The sequence below is a fragment of the Rhinoraja longicauda genome, chromosome 26 (genome assembly GCF_053455715.1).
Source record: "Rhinoraja longicauda isolate Sanriku21f chromosome 26, sRhiLon1.1, whole genome shotgun sequence".
NCBI classification, from domain to species: Eukaryota; Metazoa; Chordata; class Chondrichthyes; order Rajiformes; family Arhynchobatidae; genus Rhinoraja; species Rhinoraja longicauda.
In genome coordinates, this window is record NC_135978.1 from 15,785,263 (window position 1) to 15,808,978 (window position 23,716).

Sequence of the window (23,716 nt, forward strand, 5' to 3'; positions counted from 1 at the left end):
TGCCAGAAACAGGATGCCCGCTTTGGTTGACTTAAAACATAAACCCAATACTCAAGTAGAACCATTGCCAAAAAACCTGGCAATCAGAAAGGTTATCGTCTACAGAGTAAGACAGCAAATACTGAGTGTGGAAACATTTTTCTACATTAGAAGTGCAAACTCATTGCGGATATGCCTCGATTCCAAAGAGGCGGCGATGAATTATGATTTATTTCATGCCACTCCCTCACTGTTGCCTGCTTAGTACAAATAGAATCTGTATTAACTACTTAAAGAGCAGCAAATCATGGTCCAGCGTTGTTCTGATTCATCAATAGCCTCGGGCACCTCAAGTACACGTACGAAAAGCTCTCGGGATTTTCATTTACTCACCTTTCCCGCTTTGCTTTTTCACCATTTTCAAAGTGTCAGAACTTTGGCAGCAAAGCAACTGTCTATCCCATTCTCACACACAAGCAATGAGGCAGCGTGCCGCAGTAACGTGAGTGTACGAGTGCACCAGCGAGACTGCATGTAACCATCAAACAAACTAACTGGAATAAAGAACAAAACCGCAGACTGGGATCGTCATATAAATACGACCAATATAGAAATACAACCACCTGCACCAATGGAGCTACGCTAACAATAGGACAAATGGTGCAGTGCGAAGGGGAAAATGTTACTTGGACATTTTGTAATCGTGGTGCTTGGGGTTGGCTCTCTGGAGGTCAAAAGGGGAGACACAAATCCAGTTTACTATGGATCACAGTAGTTCTGGGGACCTCATTATAGTAATATTTGGAGATCAATGGTGTATGCTTTGGTTAAAGGATTATCCGACTGACTCACCTCTGACCACCACTACCGAGAGCCCGACCATCGGTGATGAAGATCTTAAGGTGGTAGATGGTCACTGGTTAGTGATAACCCTTTTAGAAGGAAAGGCAACCTCTGTTTCCCATTATCGTCACATTCAGGTGTTGCTTAACCTTCAGGGGTGAGGCATCCCGGAATGGTGCTCTACAACTACAGAGGAATTATTTCAATACCTGTTATGGAAAGGGGCCAACATAATGAAGGTAACTTAAAGGTCATGTTAGGAGAGGCAATTGATAGATTTAGGTGGGGTTCAGACTATAAGGCATAGCTAGTTGAAGTAAAGGTAAACATGAAATTATTTTGGTCAGGCAAAGTAAAATAAAATTAATCATGAGACGAGGGTTCATTGTCAGTTCATATGACAATAGACAATAGACAATAGGTGCAGGAGTAGGCCATTCAGCCCTTCGAGCCAGCACCGCCATTCAATGCGATCATGGCTGATCACTCTCAATCAGTACCCCGTTCCTGCCTTCTCCCCATACCCCCTCACTCCGCTATCCTTAAGAGCTCTATCCAGCTCTCTCTTGAAAGCATCCAACGAACTGGCCTCCACTGCCTTCTGAGGCAGAGAATTCCACACCTTCACCACTCTCTGACTGAAAAAGTTCTTCCTCATCTCCGTTCTAAATGGCCTACCCCTTATTCTTAAACTGTGGCCCCTTGTTCTGGACTCCCCCAACATTGGGAACATGTTTCCTGCCTCTAATGTGTCCAATCCCCTAATTATCTTATATGTTTCAATAAGATCCCCCCTCATCCTTCTAAATTCCAGTGTATACAAGCCTAATTGCTCCAGCCTTTCAACATACGACAGTCCCGCCATTCCGGGAATTAACCTAGTGAACCTACGCTGCACGCCCTCAATAGCAAGAATATCCTTCCTCAAATTTGGAGACCAAAACTGCACACAGTACTCCAGGTGCGGTCTAACCAGGGCCCGGTACAACTGTAGAAGGACCTCTTTGCTCCTATACTCAACTCCTCTTGTTATGAAGGCCAACATTCCATTGGCTTTCTTCACTGCCTGCTGTACCTGCATGCTTCCTTTCAGTGACTGATGCACTAGGACACCCAGATCTCGTTGAACATCCCCTCTTCCTAACTTGACACCATTCAGATAATAATCTGCCTTTCTATTCTTACTTCCAAAGTGAATAACCTCACACTTATCTACATTAAACTGCATCTGCCATGTATCCGCCCACTCACACAACCTGTCCAAGTCACCCTGCAGCCTTATTGCATCTTCCTCACAATTCACACTACCCCCCAGCTTAGTATCATCTGCAAATTTGCTAATGGTACTTTTAATCCCTTCAGCTAAGTCATTAATGTATATCGTAAATAGCTGGGGTCCCAGCACCGAACCTTGCGGTACCCCACTGGTCACTGCCTGCCATTCCGAAAGGGACCCATTTATCCCCACTCTTTGCTTTCTGTCTGTCAACCAATTTTCTATCCATGTCAGTACCCTACCCCCAATACCATGTGCTCTAATTTTGCCCACTAATCTCCTATGTGGGACCTTGTCGAAGGCTTTCTGAAAGTCGAGGTACACCACATCCACTGACTCTCCCCTGTCAATTTTCCTAGTTACATCCTCAAAAAATTCCAGTAGATTTGTCAAGCATGATTTCCCCTTAGTAAATCCATGCTGACTCGGAATGATCCTGTTACTGCTATCCAAATGCTCAGCAATTTCGTCTTTTATAATTGACTCCAGCATCTTCCCCACCACTGATGTCAGACTAACTGGTCTATAATTACCCGTTTTCTCTCTCCCTCCTTTCTTAAAAAGTGGGATAACATTTGCTATCCTCCAATCCACAGGAACTGATCTTGAATCTATAGAACATTGAAAAATGATCTCCAATGCTTCCACTATTTCGAGAGCCACCTCCTTAAGTACCCTGGGATGCAGACCATCATGCGCTGGGGATTTATCAGCCTTCAGTCCCATCAGTCTACCCAAAACCATTTCCTGCCTAATGTGGATTTCCTTCAGTTCCTCCATCACCCTAGGTTCTCCGGCCCCTAGAACATTTAGGAGATTGTGTGTATCTTCCTCACTAAACACAGATCCAAAGTAACGGTTTAACTCGTCTGCCATTTCTTTGTTCCCCATAATAAATTCCCCTGCTTCTGTCTTCAAGGGACCCACATTTGCCTTGACTATTTTTTTCCTCTTCACGTACCTAAAAAAACTTTTGCTATCCTCCTTTATATTATTGGCTAGTTTACCCTCGTACCTCATCTTTTCTCCCCGTATTGCCTTTTTAGTTAACTTTTGTTGCTCTTTAAAAGAGTCCCAATCCTCTGTCTTCCCACTCTTCTTTGCTATGTTATACTTCCTCTCCTGCATTTTTATGCTGTCCTTGACTTCCCTTGTCAGCCACAGGTGTCTCTTACTCCCCTTAGAGTCTTTCCGCCTCTTTGGGATAAATTGATCCTGCAACCTCTGCATTATTCCCAGGAATACCTGCCATTGATGTTCTACCGTCTTCCCCGCTAGGGCCTCCTTCCAGTCAATTTTGGCCAGCTCCTGCCTCATGCCTCTGTAATCCCCTTTGCTATACTGACAATTAAACACTCTTCTCTCTAATCTCTTGATTCCACAGAGGAACAAGTCTGAAGATGGGTCTCGACCCAAAAAGTCACCTATTCCTTCTCTCCAGAGATGCTGCCTGACCCGTGGAGTTACTCCAGCTTTTTGTGTCCATCAACAAGTTTCTCTTGGTCTGAAGAAGGGTCTCGATCCGAAACGTCACCCATTCCTTCTCTCCAGAGACACTGCCTGCCCCGCTGAGTTACTCCAGCATTTTGTGTCGATCTTCGGAACAAGTTTCTCTGTACTTATCTTTATAATTTTGCACACCACATTGTAGTTATATGCTTTTGATGAATTATTGTTACATCTCTCATCTTTTTGTCTTTTGTGCTTACCTGCTGATTTTGTGGAAACGAAAATCCCTAATTTTAGTTCCTAATTTAAAGGGACATATAAATGGTTTCTCTCATTAAAGATAAAACAGGAATCCTTGGCTGCCTGCCAGCAGCAAATTGAAAGTCTAAGATTGTCTCTGCCAATCCTCCAGGATTATACAGAGTCCAGGAACTCTGGAATGTTTTCTTGTATCACCATTGCACAAAAGTCATGTCTTAGTTTAGAGATTTTAGTTTAGAGATAGAGCATAGAAATAGGCCCTTCGGCCCACTGTGAGCACTCCGACCAGCGCTCCCTGCAAACTAACACTATCCTACACACATTTGGGACAATTTACAATTTTACCAAGCCAATTAACCTACAAACCTGTACGTGTTTAGAGTGTGGGAGAAAACCAGAGCTCCAGGACAAAAGCCCACGTAGGTCACTGGGAGGACATTCAAGATTCAAGATAGCTTTATTTGTCATCCAAAAATGGTTGTTGTGGCTGCAGGCCGCACCGGACGGTGAAAGGTCCGCAGCGGGCCGACCCAAGCCCCGCGATCCAGGGCGGGCGAACACGCTGTCGCCGCCGCTGCTGCTGCACGTCGGGGCGGTCGTGGCTCCCGACATTGAAGCCCCCGCCCAGCAGAGAGAAATCCCGCAGCCTATTTTAGGCCGCGCCGGACGGTGAAATGTCCGCGACCCAAGCCCCGCGACCCGGGGCGGGCGAACATGCTGCCGCTGCCGGAGCTCCCGATGTCGGCATCCACGCGGCCCGAGCCTAAGGCGAGTCGCAGCCGCTCCCGCAGCCTCCGAAGACGGCCGGCTCCGCTGATGGTAAGTCTGATCCACGGGCTCTGCGAACCAGAGCCCTGGAGGCCGCCAGCTCCAGGAGTTGGGCCGATGGTAGGCCGCAGCAGGAACGGAGACACCACCCAGAAAACAAAGGTCGGGTCTCCGTTCGGAAGGGACACATATTTACAATTTTACAGTTCCCCCCCTCCCCCCCACACCCACACCCACACCCACACATAGTACACAAAAACACGACATCACATCGACAATTAAGACACAAAAAAACAACAAAACACAAAGACAAATGGACCGCAGGTAATCCGCAGCTACTATGGCAGCGCCGCCATTTTGTGTCAAACTCCGTCCACACAGTGCCCGTAGTCAGGGTCGAACCCGGGTCTCTGGCGCTGTAAGGCAGCAGCTTTGCTGCCCAACTGTGTCTGTAAGGAAAAAAATGAAAAGAAGGATGCCTTGAATTCCTTTATTTAATTAGGTGTACAATGAACATGGTTGGTAGGCTGACATTCAAAATTATGCAGTTATATAATATAGCATTTATTCTGTTGCAATTGGGTTGATTAGCAGGCGGATCATGAGTCAGACATTGGATGGGAGTGGTTGATGATAAAAGGCCAATTGACAACACCTCCAGCAATATGTCCAACCGGTTCATCTGGGTTATTTCAACATTACCGGAACAAGGAGAATGGAAAAAGGACCCAATGGGTTGGTGCGGTTCTGATAAAATTAATTTCTCTACTCCACTCCCTTAAATCATGCAGATTATTTGTAAAAATGTAAAAAGATAGGCAGATTTACAATTGCCAAGGACAGCGCAGAATATTTCCTACCATCTTCTTCGTCATAGTTAAAAGTTAACACTCACCAATAATTTTAAGAAGTTCTTTTATTATTTCATAGTAGGAATAAGTTTACATTTTACATATGTAATAATTCCCGCAGCATTCAGAACGGACAAGAACCCCAATATACAAAAGTATTCCATAACATATTATGTTGAAGAAACGTTATTTTATAAAACAGGGCATTCTTACTTGGTACATCAACCTACCACACATCTGAGACTGATAGCTTCCATTGGTGATGTATTGTTCAAGCTTACCTGAGAGTTTAGTTTTAGTTTAGAGATACAGCGTGGAAACAGACCCTTCAACCCACCAAGTCCGTACCGGCCAGCGATCCCTGCACATTAACACTATCCTATACACACTAGGGACAGTTTACACTTATAGCAAGCCAATTAACCTATACACGTCTTTGGAGTGTGGGAGGAAACCAAAGACCTCGGGGAAAACCCACGCAGGTCACGGGCAGAACGTACAAACAACGTACAGACAACACCTGTAGTCGGGATCGAATCCGGGTCTCTGGTGCTGCAAGCTCTGTAAGGCAGCAACTCTACCACTGCACCACCGTGCCACCCTACACAGGTGTGTGTTAAAATTGCAGAAGCCTCCAGGAGGAACGGAGCACTCACATGTCAACACCGGCATAAGAAACAGTACTCTCCTGACACAAGTTTCACTCTGGCCTTCTTCCCAACCTAATGATCTTCAAACAAAACTCCACAATGTCCATTCAGTCTTAAATCACTTCTTTATCTAGCAGTGCCTTGTTTGGAGTGCAATTTTTTTTTTAAGTTCAAAAATCTCCAAAGGCGTTGGAGAAAATCCGCAATTCAGAAGTTTAAGCACACGGTCAATTCTGCATCTTAGCACAGAGCTGTGTGTGCTGAGGGAGCACTGTGCAGCAGAGACTGCTAAGATCCCATTTTAGTAGGGACGCCATCATCAGATGCATTGGGAAGCTACATTAAGAGAATGACTGAGCTGCCCGTTGAGCCCAATTGTTTAAAAAAGTCTGATAGTGAAGGGGCGCGTTAACTGTTTGGAAAACGTTTAATAAAATTGGGAGAGAATGGCAGCAAAAGGGGAGTCGTAGTTTTATACACGGAATGCTGTGAGTTCTAAATCCACAATTGTTCAAGGAAAGCCCAGTCGAACTGAACCCTTTCCTCACAATGAGGCAGACGACAGCGCTGAAGGAAGTGAAAGACTTACCCTCAGATTAACGAGCAACATATTGGCCTCCTCATGTTTAAGAAGGAACTGCAGATGCTGGTTTACACCGAAGATAGAAACAAAATGCTGGAGCAATTCAGCGGGACAGGCAGCTTCTCCGGAGAGAAGGAATGTGTGACGTTTCGGCTCAAGACCTTTCTTCAGACCGAGGCCTACTCACCAACTCTTTGGATAATGAAAAGCAGAGCATGCAGATAAGGCCAAGAATTGGACAACAGCTATAGTGCTCAGTGAAAAAATGTTGGATGAGTCAAAAGCACAGGCAAAAACAATAGATTAAGCCAAACTTTTCTAAACAGTTGGGTACAATATGAGGATTCATTTGAGTGCTAAGACAATGATTGAAAGGTTTCCCCTTGCTGTAAGGGTGAGTGAGGATGGTGTCAGTGGCCAAAATGTCAGAGCGATGGGGTGAACAGCTGAGAGTAGCTCAAAACAATCATTTCACAATAACAAGTATAAAAACATTTTGCATGCATTTTTGTTACACTCTTGAAAGGAAACCTGTGGTATCTAAAAGGGAGAAAAATTGAACATGGAATTATCCGCACTAAATGTCTGGATCATCAGCATAAGTACACTTCATTGTTCCAAACACAAACTCCACTGAGTTCTGGGATATTTCGCTGTGAAGTCAGATGATGGATGAGGTTCGCAGGAGAAGGCGGCTGCTGGATTTGTGGTTCTGTCGTCGTTCACATTGCCTCAGATTTGCTGCCTGACATTGTGCTTTGCCGGATTTTGCAAGCTGTGAGTATGGTATTTGCGGAGGGAGCCAAATGAGCTCAGAGGAGCAGGGAAATTAGACGAGGCAGATTTATCACAACTGTAATAAGAAAAAAATGCACGCAAGTCAATTTCTGTTAATACTCACTATGTGAGACAAATCCTTTGAATCAAGTTTGAAATTATCACCTGAGAAAAATAATTGAGGCCAGTTTAGTTTAATTTATTTTAGTTTAGTTTAATTTATTTTAGTTTAGTTTAGAGATTCAATGTGGAAACAGGCCCTTCGGCTAACCGAGTCCAGACCAACTCTACTGCTACACCACTGTATCACCCTTTTATCTAATTTGCTACATTCGCACCAAAGTCCCAGATTGCAATGGCCCTCAAACACTGCAGCTGAGTGACCACTTTGTGTGTGATCAAGTATTGGCAACAAACTTCTCAGCTACGATTTCTCTTGATATTTCTACACTAAGATACACAGCCAGGAATGCTTTTGCAATTTCCCTTGAGTGGAAGCAGTGAGAGGGTTCACAGCAGATTGCCTTGTCAGCCCCCAACTGCAAGGGATGAATTCTGGCCCCCCAGTTCTGAAGTTCTTTGGCCTGAAATCTTAACTCTGCTTCTCTTTCCACAGATGCTGCCTGACCAGCTGAATGTTTCCTGCATTTTCTGCAAGGATATTAAGCAATGAGCATCTCGACAGTGTTGGGACAGGGCCGTTTTTACAGCATTATGGGCCCCTGGGCAAAGCAGTGTACTGGGGCCCCTACCGTTACTCTCCCCCACCCCCCTTTCCCTACCAGCCCCCCCCCCTGTCGTGCCGACGAAAAGCACTTACAGATCGCTGTGAGAAGCACTTAGGGACCGAAAATGTTGCGAAAAAAGCACTTATTGAACCTATATTTTTTAAGTAGTATTTATTTATTGCAAGTCACTTAACATACACAGATCAGCATGTGGCCCCTATGCTCGTGGGCCCCCGGGCAAGTGCCCATCAGGCCCATGCGTTAAGACGGCCCTGTGTTGGGAACCAGGAAATGGTACTGAACTTGCTGGGAGTTACGCTGCTAATCAGCTACATATACTGTTCATTCTAAATGACTGTGGATTTATGAAATTGCTCAGGAATCTCTGGAGAATGAAGACTTGGACACTATTGCAAGCAAATCCAGAAAGAAAATTCAGAGGAACTTCACAAAACTATTAGCATCTCTCATAGTCATGGAGTCATAGAGTGGAAACAGACCCTTTGACCCAACTTGCCAATGCCGACCAACATACCCCATCTACATTAGTCCCATCTGCCTGTGTTTGGCCCTTATCCCTCTAAACCTATCCTACCCATAGACCTTTCCAAATGTTTATAAATGTTGTGACAGCACTTGCCTCAACTTCCTCCTCAGGCAGTTTGTTCCTTATCTTGTGCCAAGAGGTTGCCCCTCAGGTTCCTAATAAATCTTTTCCCCCCTCGCCTTAAAATTTTCTTTGAAAGTTTCTCTAAATTATCTTTGAACAATCTTTTGCGAATTACGAGAACATATAGTTTACGGGGAGAAATTATCCAAAAGCAAAATACTATTGGAGATCTGGAATAAGAACAAGGTATGCTGGAAACACTCAGACCCTCAGGCAGATTTGTGGAGAGACAAAGAGAGTTATTGTTTTAGGTCAAAGATTTTTCATGAGAACTAGAGTTATCAAATGGAGGAAGCAGTTTGCAACTTATTATGTGCGACAAGGGTTGATGGTAGGAATGTGGTGACGAAAGATGCAACACACACCTGTGGTAGAGATATTATTAAAAAACTCTTCCATTCGGGGGGAAATAGTAATGTAGGATTATAGTCAACCAAAGCAGGCAGATTACCATCCACATAAAAGCACCCCCTGATTATAAAGGTGACCACAGCTTCCAATGCCTCACTTCAGAAGAGTCTGGTTAGAAACATAGAAAACAGGTGCAGGAGTAGGCCATTCGGCTCTTCGAGCCAGCACCGCCATTCAATACGATCATGGCTGATCATCCAAAATCAGTACCCCGTTCCTGCTTTTTCCCCATATCCCTTGATTCCGTTAGCCCTAAGAGCTAAATCGAACTCTCTCTTGAAAACATCCCGCGAATTGGCCTCCTGTGGCAGAGAATTCCACGGATTCACAACTCTCTGGGTGAAGAAGTTTATCCTCATCTCAGTCCTAAATGGCCTAATCTTTATTCTTAATTCTAATATGAGGGTTTAACTTACCAAACCAAAGCGAGCATGAGTATAAAGAACAGCAGCAGCAAGAACAGCAGAATAGAGATTATTGTGGTTATTACGACCATCCCTCCACTCCGACGTGTAGAGGTGTCAATGGTATTTGGATCGCTGGCTGGAGATAAAAATGGAAATGATAAATGAAGAGCATTTGGAACGTGCTTCCACACTTCCCACCTTTCCCACGGCTCCCCTCACGGTCAAACACAGAGCTGAAATTTCCCAAAAGAGATTTTTTTAAATGACGAAGCATATGCTGAAAAATCCCTCCTGCTTCTTGTCTAAATGTTTCCATCTGATTCTTTTTGTGCACATTGGTCGCTTCAGCTATTTTTTAAGTTGATCTCAACACTTGGCTCTTGAGATACGGTCCAAAACAAAATCACTTAAAATGCACTGGGATAACTATTTCGAAAGGGAAATATAAAATGTTTTTCGGGGAGTGGGATTACGGAGGAGAGCAACAGCCCTGGGAAATCATTAGATTCCTGCATTTGAATCTCGACAGACCCACGAGTAAGAAACGATGATGCTGAACTAGCTTTAGAAGCAAGGAAAGACACAAAATACTGGAGTAACTCAGTGGGTCAGGCAGCAGCCCTGGAGAATATGGATAGGTGACGTTTCGGTCTGAAAAAGGGTCCGGACCCGAAACGTCACCTATCTATTTTCTCCAGGGATGCTGCCTGACCCGCTGAGTTACTCCAGGGTCTGGACCCGAAACGTCACCTATCCATTTTCTCCAGGGATGCTGCCTGACCCGCTGAGTTACTCCAGTATTTTGTGCCTTTCCTTGGTAAACCAGCATCTGCAGTTGCTTGTTTCCAGGCTTAGAAACATGTGCCTTGAGAGAAGTACGCAGACAGCAAGGTTGCTGAGCTTTTCTCAGTCTCAGGTCAAAAGCCAGGGTGTCGGTGGAATTGGCCGCTGGGGGCCCTTCAGCAGCCTGGGGAACCTGTGGAACAAAGACCAGTGCAGGCCCAACAGAAGCCGGATGATCACACAGGTCAGGAGCGGCCTGCAGCATGGAGCGGCATGGAAGGCACAATAGACGCATGAGTAGGCCATTCGGCCCTTTGAGCCAGCACCGCCATTCAATGTGATCATGGCTGATCATTCACAATCAGTACCCCGTTCCTGCCCTCTCCCCAGACCCCCCCCGACTCTGCTATCATTAAGAGCTCTATCTAGCTCTCTCTTGAAAGCATCCAGAGAATTGGCCTCCACTGCCTTCTGAGGCGCCGACAACATTGCTGCACCAGGCTGACCTGTACAGCACCAATCCGGTACAAGCGCCAGTAGAATGGGCCTTTAAGGCCAAGGTAAGACCCTATATTTTTAAGAACTTAATGCCTGAAAGCAACAGGACGGCGTGGGAAACGTGGCCACACTTTGTATACTCCCTCAGAAGTAATCTACTATTCTTTTACAATACAATCGTTGCACTCTTTCACTTATGTATGATTGTGCTTGTGTACAGTATGATTTTACTGGATAGTACGTAAAACAAAACAAAACATTTCTCTGCAGCTAGGTACACGTGACAATAAAGTAACAATTGAACTGCCGAACTATTGAGTCTTGTGATTTAGTTTGTGTCTGTCTGTGTCATTTTCGTTTGATGCTTTGGCCAGCGGGAGGGTGCAGCAGGTAGTATTGCTACTTCACCGCTGCAGCGACTCAGTGTGATCTTGAGGAGCTGCACAGTGGGATGGAGGTGGCGCAGCGGCAGAGTTGCTGCATTACATCGCCAGAGACCTGGGTTCCATCCGGACGACGGGTGCTTGTCTGGAGTTTGTACGTTCTCCCCGTGACCTGCATGGGTTTTCTCCAAGATCTTCAGTTTCCTCCCACACTCCAACGATGTACAGGTTTGTAAGTTCATTCGCTTGGTGTAAATGTAAGATTGTCCGTTAGTGTGGGTAAGGTAGTGTTAATGTGTGCAGGTATCGCTGGTCGGTGCAGTCTCAGTTGGTTGAAGGGCCTGTTTCCAGGCGATATCTCTAAACTAAACTAAGCTGAATGCAGAGGAGATTCACCAGGATGTTGCCTGGATTGTCAGACTTTAGTTATGGGATGAGATTAGACGGGTTGAACTTATTTTCCCTGGAACGAAGGAGGCTGAGGGAACACCTAATTAAAGTATATAAGATTATGGAAATCATAGATAGAGTAGATAAGCAGACTAATTTTTCCCAAGGTAGGGGTGTCAAAAACAATAGAGGGCATAGGTTTAAGATGAAAGGAAGGAGTTTTTAAAGGAATCTGAGGGCTGTTTTTATTTTACACAGAGAGTGATTTATTTCTGAATGTTCTGCCAGAAGAGATGGTGTAATCAGATGGATACAGTTTAGAGATACAGCATGGAAACAGTCCTTCAGCCCATCGAGTCCACGCCGACCATCGATCACCCATTCACACTAGTTCTATGTTATCCCACTTGTGCATCCACACCCTACTCGTTTAAGGGCAATTTTCCAGGGGCCAATTCATCTATTAACCCACATGTCTTTGGGATGTGGGAGGATTAGTACGGGTGTCAGGGGTTATCGGGAGAAGGCAGGAGAATGGGTTTAGGAGGGAGAGATAGATCAGCCATGTGTAGGAAAGAACTGCAGAAGCTGGTTTAAATCGAAGGCAGACACAAAATGCTGGAGTAACTCAGCGGGACAGGCAGCATACCTGGAGAGAAGGAATCTTCTCTCCAGAGATACTGTCTGTCCCGCCGAGTTACTCCAGCATTTTGCGTCTACGATGGATCAGCCATGATTGAATGGCGAAGTAGACTAGATGGGCCGAATGGCCTAATTCTGCTCCTATCTCCTATGACCTTATGAAACCGGAGCACCAGGAGGGAACCCACACGGTCACTGAGAGAATGCGCAATCGTCACATAGACAGCACCCAAGGTCAGGATGGAACCTGGGTCTATGGTGATGTGAGACGGAAGCTCTGCCAGCTGTGTCGACACGCACCACTGCATTTAGGCAGACACTTAAATAGACAAGGAATAGAAGGATGTGGTCCTAATGCAGGCAAATGGATTATGTAGAAGTCAAAAAGGTCACATGGACACGGTGGGCCAAAGAGCCGGTTTTGTACACTCTACGACTTGTGCTGTCTGTGTGGAGTCTGCACATCTCTGTGTTTAGTTTAGTTTAGAGATACAGCGAGGAAACAGGCCCTTTAGCCCACTGAGTCCGCACCGACCATGATCACCCATACAATAGTTTTATCCTAGACATTAGAGACAATTTACAGTACCCGATTAACCTTCAAACCTGCACGTCTTTGGAATGTGGGAGGAATCTGGAGCACTCTGAGAAAACCCACGTGGTCACAGGGAGAACGCACTAACTCCATACAGACAGGATCGAACCTGGGTCTCTGGTGCTGTAAGGCAGGAACTCTACCCCTGCGCCACTGTGCCGCATTGCGAGACCGTACGAGTTTCCCATGGGTTCTCTGTTTAGCAAAAATCTTGAGAAAAGATATTAATCTGTGGAGGGCTCATAAAACTGAAAAATTATGAGGTCAACGCGGAAGTTCAGTTGACAGCCCTGGTGTCCACTGTAGCACCTACTTAACTCTTTCTGTTTCATTCTCTCCACCATTCCAATACAATCGATAGTACTTGTGATATCATGAGAGGTAGAGTCATAGAGGGGAGATACATTTCCTCCCGGTGGATGCAACAAGGACTACAAACCATCATGGCTGCCAGCAAAAGACTACAAAACCCATAGTCAGCAGGGCTGCCTGCCCTGCTGATACTGATTGCTGCTGACACTGATTGCTGCTGATTGCTGCTGACACTGATTGCTGCCCAGCTGAACCAGATGAGCTGATTGCCTCAGTGAGAGAGCTAAAAGGGAAGGGAAGCAGTATATTTAAAAGAGAGAGACAACGACTGGAGCAGAAAGGGAGAGAAGCAGTGTTTGAGTTATATTTTGTAAGAAGGCAGCAAGCTACAGTTTTGATTTAACTACCTGTTTTGGTTTTGTGTACCTGTCTGCAAACAATTAAGTTTACCTGTTTTTGGAAAAGACTAAATATATGGAATTTAAGTTTGAAAACAAGAACTTTTCTGTCTTCATTTCCGGCACCCACACCTCCCAACCTTCAAGAGAAAAGCTCCCGACCTCTCAAGACATCACATACTGTTAAATAAAGATTATCAGCCTCTACATCATTAACTTACCATCCTTGAGCTTGATATCATTGGACCATTGTGTTACTGCAATAACATTGTTAATGGCTAGAAGTGGATCAAGCATCACATATCGCACTCTATATTTTAAAAAAAAGAAAAATTCAAAGTTAGTATTGATTTATGCCTCTGCAAATGGACATCCTAATCGGCAACAAAACTATCGTTTATTGTCCCTCCATTAATTACCCCCATAACTGAGTAGCTTGCAATACTTGAATGAAAATTCATGATTCTACAAAACTACAGGATTACTGTAAACACTGTTTCAGTTCACTGACATCCTCTAGAGAAGAAAACATTTGATCCTTCGCCAATCCGTGGAATGCACCTCACTTCACAAGACCTTTTCAGAGGCAAGTCAAGAATAAACCAGTCCAGTAGCGGTCAACATTACTGATAGTTGCTTTCTAATACTGGATTTTATTTAAATATTGTCCATGGATCAATAGATTAGGTCTCTAGACTAACCGTTGTGATGCCATATTATTACCAGACCTCCCTAGGATGAGACTTTCGACTTTAGAGATACAGGGCAAAAACAGACCCCCACAGCCCACTGCGTCTGTGCCGACCAGTGATCACTCTGCACCCTAGCACTGTCCTACACACTAGGGACAACTTACAATTTACAGAAGCCAATTAACCTATAACCCCCCCCCCCCCCCCACATGTTTTTTGGGATGTGGGAGGAAACCGGAGCCAGGTTGGCCAACTTCCCTGTTTAAATAGATTGTCAGTTGGCCGCATTTCGGACTTGAACTGTTAAGGTTACGGACAGTTCTCTGGAACAGAACTCTGTTGTAAACAGGGGAACCACCTCTGTCACGTCTAGCAAATTGTTCTTTCTTTGACACACCAAGTTACAATAAATGCCTTGACCTTCACTGCGATCTGCAAAAAGACAATTGGCTGGCATACCTCTCTGATGATTTATCTTACCTGATAGTCGCACCAGTACTTAAGGGAGCGTTGCAGTTGCTGGTGCTGCAAGGAACCTCATCCCCTACTCGCAAGGTGTACACTATGCCATTAAGAACCATGCCTGACCGACATCTGTAATCATTCCTCACTGTCTTAACAGTGAGATAAAAACCATTCGCCGAAAAGCTTTGATACATGGCTGCAAAGGGAATCAGGTTAGCCATGTCGCTTTCAAAAGTTGACGATCCTGTGTTTGAGAGGGAATAAAATTGTCCGTCAATTCATGCCTTCTTAAATTCAAGATGCAAGCTGGAATGAGAGTGACTGAAATTAACTATGTGTTATGACATAAAACACTGCTAATTATTTAATTCTTCCATTCACATTAACTATTGGCAGTTTTATCCAGGGTCTAGTCGGAATAGTACAGCAGAAGGAATGATGGATACAAACTCTCAAAACTTCAATGCCATCTATTGATGTTAATGAAATGGTAACCTAAGCACTAGGGTTCATTTCTGATGTGGTAGAATTGAAACGCAGGCAAATTATGTTAAATGGTTAGACCTTTCTTTAGCACACAATTCAATTTAATGGATTTAGTCATGGCCTCCATGTTAAATAAATATCTAAAGGCATTGCAGGTGGTACAAGAACCATGTATTAGAATGAAACTGCAACTATGAAAAGTATTCATTTTCTAGAAAAGTGGTAGTTAAATGACGATATAATAGATTCCAAAAATGTTGTCGCAGATTTGATGGTGATTGCATTATAAATGTTTGCACATATAGGGGACTCTAAAACTGGGGCACAACAAATATAAGGCAGACAAAAATGTACCCAAAAGAGTTCTGCAAGCAGTTCTTTACACCCGGAGTGGTTACATTGATTTGTTGCGATGGTCAGTCTGGGTGTGTTTAGAGGATTCTAGATCGTATGAGGAAGAAGGACAAAAGGACATGAAGATAATGTTTTAGATGAAGTAGTATGCGAGGGGCATAAAGGGCAATAAGTCAAACAAGCTGAAAGCAAGGTGCTGTGAATTCTGAGTAATTTGTGCACCGAACACTTGTCTTGGTAGTGCAGTTCTAACATTAGGGCAGCAAATCTTTCATTTGGGCGGCACGGTGGCATGGCGGTGGAGTTGCTGCCTTACAGCGTTTGCAGCTCTGGAGACCCGGGATCGATCCTGACTACGGGTGCTGTCTGTACGGAGTTTGTACGTTCTCCCCGTGACTTTTCTCCGAGATCTTCGGTTTCCTCTCACACTCCAAAGACGTACAGATTTGTAGGTTAATTGGCTTGGTATAAGTGTAAATTGTCCTTAGTGTGTAGGATAGTGTTAATGTGCGGGGATCGATGGTCGGTGTGGTCCCAGTGGGCCCAAGGCCCTGTTTCTTCGCTGTATCTCTAAACTAATCTAAACTAATTAAAGTTACAGTTGGACATGTTTTCTAAAGGTAATATTCGTACCCCTCTCTTGAACAAAAATGCAATTTCCCATCTTAGCGCCAAAGTTAATTTTGACACTGAACCATGTGAGCATCAAACATTTTTCTCAAATGAGCCAAAAATTTACAATCATAGTTGAAATTCCCTGCCCATGGGATGACTATTGAATTTATTGGTTTGCTTAATTCTTGATTTGAGCAGTTGGAAATTGCAAACACCAACATTTCAGCAAGGAAGCTTTGCAGAGCCAGAGTTGGGTTTTTTGTATTGTTCTAAATTGCTTTGACTCTGGAGTGGTGAAGATTAAAGTCGTAACCAGATCCTATAAACACTTTTCCCATTCCATTTTTCTACAGATACATAGATACATTTTGCTACAGATATATTTATTCCTAATAAAGTCTACACAGAATTTTCATCATGAATAAAACCTTGCAACTTAGCAGAAGGTGGTAAGACCAGCTACCTACCATACATGATCATTTCCAAAGAAATGGTACAGTGGTAGAGGAGGGTACAATTACAACATTTAAAAGACACTTGGTCATGTGCATGGATCGGAAAGTTTGGAGGGATATGGGACAGGTGCACACAAGTAGGGCTGGCTTGGTGAGACAACTTGGTTGACACGGGCGAGTTGGGCCAATGATCCTGTTTGACTGTATGACACAAAATACTCACTTGTTGTGTTATCCACGACCAACCAAATTTCACAGAGAGGGCAGTTTGTTGCAATAGCATCAAACACACATATCGGCTGCTCAAGTGCAAATGTGGTCTGGGTGATTTTTCCGATTGCATTACCCTGCAATATTTCAGGAGGATACGGGATCATTTGTTGAGCTGAAATTTAAAAACAAAACAGCCCAAATGAATACTGAGTATGCAGGTGCATTCTGTCATAGCCTTTAGGTCAAACATTCTCAATGAATCTTTGGACTCACTCCATTTGAAGTAAGATAAATTTCGCTCCTAAGCAAGTCACTAAAGTAACTGATTTCCTTTTAGTGCTGCATTGAACTATGCACTTGCAGTCTCTGAGAAGTTGCAGTTCCAGGGTTTTCATTCAACATATGTAGAGGACCAACAACAACAGATTTGATTGCCCATTTCTACAAATGAAACATGCCAATATTCCCACCTGGTGATATGACAGCACTTGCATTTCTGTCTCCCCTTTGCTTTCCTCTCCTCTCCTGACCTGACATTAATGATTGAGAGTGTGAGTGAAACTCAATGTCATTGAGCCAGTCCCAATCATAGCCCAAACATATCATTGGAGTGATTTCAGTTGAAAGCAAAATGGCCAATTTTAGGTCAAGTCAATTAACGTTTCAATGTCATTAAGGGAACTCTATCTGAGCCACAGTACCAGCAGGTAGAATCGTAATGTCAAGTCTTCATATGTTTTAGAAAATTGATTGTGCCAATTCCTCTGTAGTCCAAGGGTCAACCGTGAAGACACTTGCAATTACAAAACCAAACTAGTTGATTAACAAAACAAAAATTATCATGTAAAAAACATTCAATATTATTAAAGAAGTTGTAATGGAGAAATGAACAGGTTTAAAACTCAACAGATTTCCTAGATCAGAAAGCTTACGTTTTACGAGTGCTAAAAGAAGTACGGAAATAATATTTGTGTTGGTTGCTGGTATCCAAAGTTCCAGAGATTCCGGAAAAGTAGATTGGAAGGAAGCAATTGTAATGCCACTAATCAAGAAAAGGAGATATACGAAACTAAAAGCAAGTTATCTTGTTGGAAAAGAGCTGGAATCCATTATCAAGTGCCTTGTAACACAGAGCATCCACCTCATGGTTGCACCTAACAACCCCTGTGCAGCTTCCATCAACCTCCTGCAATTTCCCCTGAGGCCCTTCCCTCCAAAGGCGAGTGAACTGGGAACATGTAATTATCAGTTTTTGTGGTCCTTGCATTAATATCAAAGGCGAATAAAACATTTGAATCACAAAGGTTCCAGGCAGCCGAACTAAGGACACACCCAAAGGCTCCCGAATGTCCTTCTGAGAGCTTGTTCTGTCAAAGATCTATTCACTATTCCTTAATGTCTCCCACGAAGAGAGACACCAAGAAGCTGTGGACAAACATGTAAATGATTCTAAAAATTAGGTAATAATAAAATTTTAAATACAATAAATTTGCAAAACCACATTAAATATGTACATTCATTTAAAATACTAATTAACTAATGATTTTTAAAAAAAAGTTACCTACTATTCAAATGAATGGGGCTACAGAAGATGAATCAATTACTTGACTGAAAGCTGAGGGGCCAGATGCGAAGTACATCTTTCCCCATCAGTTCAGCAGACTACGGAACATACTCGGTTTCATTTTTCAGCTGTGAACGTTTAGAATAACACTTAGATCCACAGAGAACCTGAATACATTATCGATTATGAGCGGCACAGTGGCACAGCAGTAGAGTTGCTGCCTTACTGCGCCAGAGACCCGAGTTTTTCGATCCTGACTACGAGTGCTGTCTGTACGGGGTTTGTATGTTCTCCCTGTGACCACTTGGGTTTGTAAATTGCCCCTCGTGTGTAGGATAGTACGGGTGAACGGTGGTCGGAGGGGACTCGTCGGGCCAAAAGGTCCGTTTCCACGCTGCATTTCTAACCTAAAGTGAAACTAAACATCTTGGACTAGGCAGAGTCACAATGGCTTTTTGAAAGGGAAGTTGTATATTTTGAGGACGTAACCAGAAGAGCAAATAAAAGACAATCGGACACTATGGTAAATTGGGATTTTTAAAAGGCATTTAATCAGAACGCTGTGTCAGAATGCTAAACAGCATCATATGCGGTGCAGGGCCGTCTTAACGCATGAGCCTGATGGGCACTTGCCCGGGGCCCCACGAGCATAGGGGCCCCATGCTGATCTGTGTATGTTAAGTGACTTGCAATAAATAAATACCACTTTAAAAATGTAGGTTCAATAAGTGCTTTTTTCGCAACATTTTCGGTCACTAAGTGCTTCTCAGCGATCTGTAAGTGCTTTTCGCAACAATGTAGCACCCTAAGTCCATCGCTAAGTGCTTTTCGGTAAGTGCTTTTCGCTGGCACGACAGGGAGGGGGGGCTGGTAGGGAAAGGGGGGTGGGGGAGAGTAACGGTAGGGGCCCCAGTACACTGCTTTGCCCGGGGGCCCATAATGCTGTAAAAACGGCCCTGATGCGGTGGTCTGGGGATTGGAAGAAGTTGTCACACAAAATAAATGCTTATGGTTTGGGAACAGCACATTAGCATTAGCACAAAAAAAACAAGTGCTGTGGCAAATGTGGCATTGTGAGATTATAAATTTGTTACTGGTAGAATAAAGAAGGATCAGTGCTGACCTCAGCTCCTATAGTATACATTCCTGAATATTTCTGCCAGTTACAATCGAGCTGTTCGGCAGCGTTGGTAGCTTAGTCAGTAACTCAGCCTTGATGTTTGGCTTAACCCAATTTTCCAAGCCCCTGTGGGGAAGTCACACGCAGAAAGACCTGCATTGCCAATTAGACTGCAGCAAGCTCATTACTGTGGCCCTTTTCTACCTTCAGTGGTTCTTTGGGATATCTTTATATTTGTGAAAGGCACCACACAATTTTACCTTACGCAAAAAAAACAACAAAAAAAACTGTTCGGCGGTAAATAGACACAAAAAAGCTGGAGTAACTCAGCGGGTCAGACAGCATCTCTGGAGAAAAGGAATAGGTGACGTTTCGGGCCGAGACCGTTTTTCAGACCTGAAAAAAAGGTCTTCAATCTGAAGAAGGGTCTCTACCCGAAACGTCACCTATTAGACAGCATCTCTGGAGAAAAGGAATAGGTGACGTTTCGGGTCGAGACCCTTCTTCAGGCATGAAGAAAACTTCTTGAGTCTGAAGAAGGGTCTCGACCCGAAACATCACCTATTCCTTTTCTCCAGAGATGCTGTCGGACCCGCTGAGATACTCTAGCATTTTGTGTCTATCTTCGGTTTAAACCAGCATTTGCAGTTCCTTCCCACACAAACCGTTCAGCAAGTCAGACAGCGTCTGTGGGGGGAAATGGACAGATTACATTTCAGGTCAGGTCCTGATGGAGTAGAGGGGGGGAGGCTGGTTGGTAGAAGGGGGTGAGGGGAAAGGGTGGGGAAAAAAGTTTCTCCAGAAGTTTGTATTTTTGCTCAAGATTTAAGCTCCTATTCCTGTGTCTGTCTTTGGAACAAGCTGAGTTGTCCGTTTGCACTGATGTGATCTTTTCAATGGGACGAGAACTCGATATCAAGCGTGAGCCTGTGACTAGAGCGAGGAAAACGAGACACTTGGAGACGGTCACTCTCCTGACTCCAGTTCACTCGGGAGACCATTTCGTTCAACTTGCCTCGCTCGCGTTTACCATTAATTGAGAAATGAGAAACTATTTTCAATTGCATTAAACTTGTAACCGGAGATGCGCCCTTCCACGGCACCGCAACCAAAGCCAGCCGGATAATATCCCCAAACTGCAACAGGTAAGAAACACATTTCACGTAGACGGGGGAAGTGAGTGAACTAAGTCCAGCAATTCCAGTCTGGGAACTTCCTCTGCGCACATTTCCATGCACCTGCAACTGAGAACTGGCCATTTAAAAGAACAACGTGAAAACAAAATGTCAAATGTCACAACATTCCCCAAAAGCGTTCACCCTTCAACGCACTTTGCAATAAATAAACTGCACCCTAAGTAAAACGATCTCGCAGTCAAGCCAAACCAATGTTTTGGTCTCACTGCTAGAACGTATATGTATCGTACATATCGTACACACATCCACATGAAGAAGGGTCTCGACCCGAAACGTCACCCATTCCTTCTCTCCCGAGATGCTGCCTGACCTGCTGAGTTACTCCAGCATTTTGTGAATAAATCCACATACACACATATGTATATATATATATATATTTGTCTGGGCGAATAATATATCGTATATTATGTTTTATATATCGTATATGTTATATATATATTTGCCAATACAAAAATATAGAATATAAAATATCATATTTTCAATGTTTCAAAATATAGCATACTTTATATATTATGTACATAATATATTTTATGTTATATTTATACATACACAATATAATTCCACACGGGTAGTGTTTCGGCTTTGTACATATCCCGGGCTACCTGTAGATTAGCTAACAGCAGTGATTGAGCCTGTTAGACTTGAGAAATGTGTCTAAAAGTGGAATCAGTCCAAAAAGAAAAGTAGTTTTTTTAAATTTACCATAGCCAACGCCACACAACGCGCAGAGCAGCACAAACTGGGGCAACAGCTCCATCTCCGAGTGGGGACCTGAGTCGTTCACTTGTCGGGACCACCTCACTGTTCTCCTCGCCGCGGCTTCGCGTAATCCCTTCTGCCCCAGTGAGCCTTTGTCAGATTCTTTTGACGCTGCAGATTGTAGCCAAACGAGTTTGTGAGCTGTTTCTTCCCAAAGGTGTGGTTTAACAACCTTTAACCAAAGCAAAGATCGCACACACGTGAATCCGGACACCTTTCAGCGTTTGATGGATTATTTATAGCTCACTGTACCGCCCCACCCACGACTACCGACCAAATCTTTCATTTCATACTGCTGTAATCGACATTTGTCCATTATATCGCTATTACTTTATATATATATATATATATATATATATATATATATCAGTCTGAAGAAGGGTCTCGACGCGAAACGTCACCCATTCCTTCTCTCCCGAGATGCTGCCTGACCTGCTGAGTTACTCCAGCATTTTGTGAATAAATACCTTCGATTGGTACCAGCATCTGCAGTTATTTTCTTATACTATATAGAAACAAAGAATTGTAAATGCTGGTTAATACAGAAAATGATACAAAGTGCTGGAGTAACTCAGCAGATTTACTTTAGATAGACATAAAAAGCTGGAGTCAGACAGCATCGTTGGAGAAAATGAATATGTGACGTTTTGGATTGGGACCTTTCTTCAGTCAGGGGTAAAGGAACAAGAGATATGGACGGTGATATAAAACAAATGAATGAAAGATATGCAAAAAAGTAACGATGATAAAGGAGATAGGCCATTGTTAGCTGTGGCCTAGGTGAAAATGAGTTACATACAATGAGACTCAACAAGATGACTTTGAAGCTAGTACAACGACTGTGTGGGGGGGGGGGGGGGCGGAGAGAGGGGGTTGCAAGGATTATTTGAAGTTAGAGAAATCAATATTCATACCACTGGGTTGAAAGCTTTAGACTTTACTTTAGAGATACAGTGCAGAAACAAGCTCTTCAGCCCACTGTCCACTTCGAATAGCAATCACCCGCACAATCCAATTTTGTCAAAGCAAATTAACCTACAAACCTGTATGTTTTTGGAGTGTGGGAAGAAACTGGAGCACCCGGAGAAAACCCATACAGACACAGGGAGAACGTACAAACTCTGCACAGACAGCACCCATTGACATGATGGAACGCAGGTCTCTGGCACTGCAAGGCAGCAACTCTATCGCTGCACCACTGTGCCGCCCCTCAAGGCTCAGTGGGGTACCGCAAGGCTCAGTGCTGGGACCCCAGTTATTTACAGTGTATATTAATGATTTGGTCGAGGGAATTGAATGCAACATCTCTAAGTTTGCGGATGACACGAAGCTGGGTGGCAGTGTTAGCTGCGAGGAGGATGCTAGGAAGCTGCAGAGTGACTTGGATAGATTAGGCGAGTGGGCAAATGCATGGCAGATGCAATATAATGTGGATAAATGTGAGGTTGTCCACTTTGGCGGCAAGAACAGGAAAGCAGAGTATTACCTGAATGGTGACCGATTGGGAGAAGGGGAGATGCAACGTGACCTGGGTGTCATGGTGCACCAGTCATTGAAAGCAAGCTTGCAGGTGCAGCAGGCAGTGAAGAAAGCGAATGGTATGTTGGCATTCATAGCAAGAGGATTTGAGTTTAGGAGCAGGGAGGTTCTGCTGCAGTTGTACAGGGCCTTGGTGAGACCGCACCTGGAGTACTGTGTGCAGTTTTGGTCTCCTAACCTGAGGAAAGACGTTCTTGCCTTAGAGGGAGTACAGAGAAGGTTCACCAGATTAATGCCTGGGATGGCGGGACTTGCATATGAGGAAAGACTGGATAGACTGGGCTTGTACTCGCTGGAATTTAGAAGACTGAGGGGGGATCTTATAGAAACATATAAAATTCTTAAGGGGTTGGAGAGGCTAGATGCGGGAAGATTGTTCCCGATGTTGGGGGAGTCCAGAACCAGGGGTCACAGCTTAAGGATAAGGGGGAAGTCTTTTAGGACCGAGATGAGAAAACATTTCTTCACACAGAGAGTGGTGAGTCTGTGGAATTCTCTGCCACAGAAGGTAGTTGAGGCCAGTTCATTGGCTATATTTAAGAGGGAGTTAGATGTGGCCCTTTTCGCTAAAGGGATCAGGGGGTATGGAGAGAAGGCAGGTACA

General features: G+C 44.0%; 1 protein-coding gene and 1 long non-coding RNA gene across 2 annotated transcripts in view; one reads left to right on the top strand and one right to left on the bottom strand.

The window, feature by feature from the left end:
* The window catches only part of LOC144606379 (uncharacterized), a 34,870-nt gene extending 31,064 nt beyond the window's left edge, over positions 1-3,806 (top strand). Inside the window, exon 3 of the long non-coding RNA XR_013548944.1 lies at positions 3,483-3,806. This is a non-coding gene — a long non-coding RNA (uncharacterized LOC144606379). The remainder of the gene's footprint in view (positions 1-3,482) is intronic.
* Positions 3,807-5,544: 1,738 nt separating this feature from the next.
* LOC144606143 (uroplakin-3b-like protein 1) lies at positions 5,545-21,889 on the bottom strand. The gene is given in 9 exon segments (XM_078421941.1): positions 5,545-7,513; positions 9,663-9,789; positions 13,876-13,964; positions 14,827-15,055; positions 16,945-17,106; positions 21,517-21,615; positions 21,618-21,727; positions 21,729-21,745; positions 21,848-21,889. Coding segments are annotated over 9 exon segments (996 nt in total). The 3' UTR covers positions 5,545-7,392.
* Positions 21,890-23,716: the final 1,827 nt, after the last annotated feature.